Here is a 6,141-nt window from a genome sequence, read left to right on the forward strand (position 1 = left end):
GAGTTCATTAAATAAGGATCTAACCACTGTTTAGTTTAATTATTCCACTCTTATTTCAACTTGCAGCCTACTAATGTATAAGGGAATCAAATGGTCCCGAGCGAGATACATGCCAAAGGGCCAAATATAGCAGATGGAAAGAGTTGGCCAAAAGTAGAGAGTAGGATAACAAGCCAACCAATTGAACAAAAGCAAGTAGACCGAGGGATAAGAAGAGATATCCCGCCATGACAATTGTTTCACCAATCTAAGGAGGAGATGCATAAAATTGACAAGTGATGGCCTGACCGTCTGTACGACTACTCTTAAAACAATTGATAACTAATGACTGATAGCTCAAAACTTAAGAAACATTATCTACATTTCACCAAACAACTCTAACTTTCTATAAATACAAGGGTGGTAAAATATAAATTCACTTTTTTTTTGAGAAATATAAAGACAAGAGACTTATTTTCCTACTCTATAAATATTTAACTTTCTTTCCAACACTCTATTCCATGGATGTGATATACGAACAAGTTCAATTCTTTCATACTTATCTAAATAAAGGAGACTTATTTTCGTATTCTATAAATATTTAACTCTCTTTCCAACACTCTATTCCATGGATGTGATATAAGAACAAGTTCAATTCTTTCATACTTATCTAAATAAATATATAATGAGATATTTGATCAATTATATGCAACACGAGGCATATAGAATTAAATATTTATCATGTCATAGCAAAAACAACCTTACCTATTGTCATTCATTAAATATTTGCTTCGAATACATGATAAACCCAAATTAATTGTTTACTCACATTTTTAAATTAATCTCCTTTATATGTATCTATGTAAATCAAATATATTTATCTCCCAAATTCGTGTTTTTTTATATATCAATCATCCAGAAGCTTAAATACAACGTATTTACCAACCAAACTTAAAATTTTACATTTAAACTACTTAATAATCATTCAAAATTTTAAATATATCGGATTGATCGTTTTTATTTCAAAGGAAATTAAATTTTTGAGTGGTTGAAATTTAAATTCTAAATTTAAACAGTCAAAATATTATATATAAAATTCTGTATTGGTAAAAAACCCAAATTTTTATCATAAGAATTGCAGTCCATTAGAACTCAATCAAGTTACGGCATAGGCAGGGTTGACCCGCTTTTCAGGTTCTTACCTGTTGGCCGTTTGAGCGTCTCGCATGCTCGCGCTCGGACGAGTCCAGAGCAGTATGCGGAGAGCGCAAGGGAAACCTTGATCTCCTCTTCCGGTTAGATTGGGAAGCGTGCCCCTGAAGGCGACGGCGGGATGGCGGCGGAACTAGGGCAACAGACGGTGGAGTTCTCCACCCTCGTCCGGCGAGCGGCAGAGGAGTCATATCTCTCTTTGAAGGAGCTCGTAGATACTTACAAGTCTCCCCAGGAGCGATCCGATTCCGAGAAGAAGATTGACCTCCTCAAGTTCATTGTCAAGTCTCGCCAACGCATGCTTCGCCTCCACGTCCTCTCGAAATGGTGCCTACAGGTCAGCGCTAGGGTTTCTTCTCCCTTGCCCCCTTTAGGTTCTAGGGTTTTGATTTCGTTCACTTGCTCGCACAAGCTCGTTCGTTGATTCGCCTAACTTGTATTAGTTTTTCTGAAGAGGGTTGCATGGTAGTATTGTTATCATTGTTGTGCATCAAGCTCGTCGTGTTGGCGAAGTGAACTTAGTGCCCTTACTCCTTGCTGATTTTTGCTGCCTATTGTATTTCCGAATAATACTGGTTAATTATCCAACGGTCAGCTTATGGCTATTGTTGATTGGGTATGAGTGATATTGGTCACTCTGGCATTAGGTGGGCTAAATTTTATTGCTTTTTTGATGTAGTTCATCTGGCATGCTTTAAGGATGTCACGGGCTTGGTCGAATTCAACCAATTATTAGTTTAATATCGGCAAACAATTTAGTTTTTAGGGAAACAAATACTATTAGAGAATTTAGATCCCACCAAATGAAAGAAAGTGGCTTTTTGGTCATCATCATCATCATCAAGTCTTATGCAAACTAATGGTCAGTTTTTATGAGTCCTCACATTCTCTCTTTTTTTGGTCAATGCATGTTAAGTGTTCAGATAATTCCTTTAAAGTCATTTTGACTAAATTCTATCCATTGAAATTTAGTTCCACCCCTTTCCCTGCCAAACTCACTACACTAATTTTAACTACTTTCTGGCAGGTATATTTCTTATCATATGTTGTACATGTGTAAACTGACTAAGTTCATGATTGTGAATATTGAATTGAATCACGTGGTTGAACTTGTTGGGCCATGTATTGGGTTTCAAACCTGTTCGAACTGATTTAATATTTAGATTTGTAGGGAACCATGATCAATCCTTACAAATTGCAATATAACTGCTCAACCTTAAATTGTGAGTGGTTGAACTTATTCGAGTAGAGATTTCAATGGTTATATGGTGTTTTAATTTGATAATTTATGAACTTATTTCATTATATTTGTTACATTTCATGTAGTATTTACATATTATTACTTATTTATCATTATTATTGGAAATATCACATATTTTAAATAATTTTAGTTTATTTAATAATATCTATATCTCGTGATTTAACCTTCGATTTGATCCCAATTAAGACTTTGATTTATGAACCTTTATTTGTAATGTTTTAATGTTCGATATGATTCTAAAAATATTGCTCAAGTTTCTTTTTTTTAGTGTTTTTTAAGTTCAATAAATTTCACTCCTAGCTTCTCTCTAATATAATTATTTTTAGTTTATCCTTCATAGTTATGCTCCACATATTTTTTATAATTTTTCTTTATTGTCACACTAAATTTTCAATGATTTATTCACGACCTAACTTTGGGATCCATACAAATGGCGCTAATTATAGTTATATAAAATTTACTTTTAATCCATGATGATATCTTATCACACATAGTTCTCTAAGTCACTTCTACACTTGAACTCTTAAGCTTTAATTTTAGGAGTTTATATTTCAATTTATATCTTCATTCTGCTGTATAATCTATTTAAGATTCTTAAACTTATAACATATGGGTATCACCTTACATTCTAATAGTGTTGAATTATAATTATTAACATTATACAAATATATCGTATACTCAATATTTGTTCAACTAATTCTCAGGAATTTTTTGTGTACTTCAATTGAAAATTTATCAATTAGAATTATGTAATCTTCCAAAAGCATACACCAAGACACCTTGCTATGAATATACTTCGTAAGCAACGCAATCACCAATAAAAAGGGATTTATATTCAATGTTGACTTTGAACTTTCTTATGAAAAAATAGTCTTGTTAGAATTATTTAAATTGTTCCACCAAAACTTATGCTGTCCATGCCGCTTGATATCCCAAGCTTTCATGTTTAACACTCTTGTAACAATATATTATCGAATCCAATGAGATATTGTGCATTTGCCTCTTGCCATAATTCTTTTAAAAAGATTAAAAATTATGATATTTTCTTTGAGATCTTATTTCTTCTTCCAAAACTATAATGTGCATAGAAAATATCATTTACATAATTTTAATTGATGTCCGATGCACTTATGTGGTGGAACATGGTTTTTAAACTATGAACCATATTCAATGACTTGGGGCACGATTTAAATGGTTATTGAAGGCTCTACTTTATTCCATTGGTCAAGCAAAGTGGTCGCAGTTGCAACTATTGAGGCAAAAGCAGTAATAAATGCATGAGTATACCACTGAGTTCTGGTGATATGCCTTCTCAGTTAGCATTTCATTGCAATAAAGTCAAATTCTTGAAATTTGTTTTAGGATTGCTTGAAGATTTTTGCAAGAGCTCAAGTCATTTTACAGTTTACACTATGGTGGAGGCTAGTCCCAAAACCATCCTTATAAAAGAGAGAGAGAAGCTAAAATTGAAAGTTTGAAACTCTTTTGAAATAATGGCTGAAAGAAGAGTGATACGAAGGAGATAAAAGGCAAAAACAAGAAAATCCAATGTTAGCATTGATGGCTACCGACTATAACTTGCTAATGAATGAGCTCTTTAAGGCCAACGTCATAGTTCAAAACAATTGATTTAGAAAGCAACATGAATCTGGTTTCATTTCATTTAGTTCAGATGTTGGGGATGGATGCCTCCAGACATCCAAGGCCTTATCCTTAAGTGTGGATTGATGGTGACATTTATTGGTTTGTATGCTGTGATATGTGATGTGGTCCCATTGGATGTTCACCATTTTGTATGGGGAGTCTATATGTGGATAGGGATGCAATATGATTCAAAAGCAAGCAATTCCTTTTTTTATTTTCATATGGAAGGAAATTTTTCGTTTTGGAATGGCAGCTCTATAGAAGAGTTTCTAAAGCATTACTCAATTATAATTACATAAAATTTTAGAATAATGTATGAAAAATGTGACCCACTGCAGTTCAGACTTATAGGGATGAGATTGTTGTCTTCTTACAAAGCCTAATTAATTTTTTTTTTCTAGCTTCTGTATTTTTGTATGTTGATAATATTAAATTTGATTTTAAATAATCTAAATTAAAATATTTTTCCATACATATTAATTTATCAACCATAAAAAAAGTGGCATGATTTTAATTTCTAATTAATCTAATTTTATTCCTAGAATGATTATCACTCCCTTGGTCCATGGTACCTACACTAAATTGTGTCAAAATCTTTGAAAGATATCAAATAAGTTTGAATAGAAATACTTTTAAGTATTACTCTACGGTTTATGTGGACATGTTAATCATGTATGACCATTAGTTGTACAAGTACCACAAACTCTACTAATGTGAGAGGAAGATTCATCTATTCTATTTTCATACTGTCTAGTGTGTGGTCGACTCGATCATGTTTGAAGTTTGACAGAAGTTCTATGATGCAGCGAGGAACATCAAAATCGAGTAAACCATATTTTCAGAAATTACATAAAACTCTATGTTATAGGTATTCTGCTAGTGCTCTAATATGCTGTAACTAGATGCAAAAAAGAGATATTTCAATCAACATAAATCACTTGTAAAAATTATGTGAGTATGATGACATGTTCCTGGTCGGAAAAAATGCACATGCTAATCCCTCGCTATTTAATTCTACGTGAAACATCTAACTAGAAATGTTGAAAAATTCGTACTCATATAAGTTGATGATAGTTGGTATCGATGGATGTTTATATGGTCGTTTGAGAGGGAGGCAGGGAGGGAGCACTTTATTTGGAGAGAAATGGGGATAGGGGCACGAGTTAGGTGGCATTGGGTATAGAACAAGGTAGGTGACAAAGATCATAATTTTCCAAAAAATTATAAATATAAATATTATGCATATATACATGTAACAATTTTGTATGGAGCAAACACTGCCATCCTCCTCAGAACCTCTCGGGGTTGAAACTGGCATCTTTTTCTTAGAGGGTAAACTGCCCCTTAGAACCACTGTGGAAGAGGCTAAGGCAATGAAGGGCAAAGTAATATTTAAGGAGGACCAAAACTGGTATTTCAGATGAAGCAAAAGACCAAATTGCTATCTCATTATAGGTAAAAATTTGAATTTGAGGGGGAGCAATTACCCTCTTGAACCTTACCTAAGTCAGCCCCTGCAACCTCAGGCAACCTCTCATTGAAAAAAATCACCTGGATCCTCAGCATGCTATCGTGTACATTCATCACTTGCAGCGCCTTCACTCTTAACCCAACCTCAAACCTCTTCTTCCATCTCTCGTTCCCCACACGTGGACCCGAGAAAGAGAAAAAGCACATGGGCACCGCAACCTCGTAGGTAAAAATATTACGTGATGATGAGTCACGTGCAGCTTAGGTACAAATAGGTGTTATTGGGAGATATTGAGATGAATACCACCTCAATACTATCAATTCACACATGCAAATACTACACATAATATTCTCTCCCAACACTGACCCGCCACTGTCACGAGTGCTTCTTGTGTATGGACACCGCATGCAAATTTACGTGTGGTGTCCAATCTAGACCACCGAAATACTTTTTTTTTTATTTTTTTATTGTTAGAGTGGGACCCAGCCTAAATTTTTGACAGTCGAGATCGAACAACGACGTCCGCACCTAATCATATTTCCACTATCACATCGTATGAGCTCAACATTGCTAG

General features: G+C 34.1%; 1 protein-coding gene across 1 annotated transcript in view; it reads left to right on the plus strand.

The window, feature by feature from the left end:
* Positions 1–1,157: 1,157 nt before the first annotated feature.
* LOC110022057 (mediator of RNA polymerase II transcription subunit 14) overlaps positions 1,158–6,141 on the plus strand; it is a gene marked incomplete in the record, with an annotated part of 35,012 nt that continues 30,028 nt past the window's right edge. Inside the window, 1 exon segment of the mRNA XM_020720839.1 lies at positions 1,158–1,528. Coding sequence (XP_020576498.1) covers positions 1,313–1,528 — 216 coding nt within the window.

Source organism: Phalaenopsis equestris, unplaced genomic scaffold, assembly GCF_001263595.1.
Source record: "Phalaenopsis equestris unplaced genomic scaffold, ASM126359v1 Scaffold000002, whole genome shotgun sequence".
NCBI lineage: Eukaryota > Viridiplantae > Streptophyta > Magnoliopsida > Asparagales > Orchidaceae > Phalaenopsis > Phalaenopsis equestris.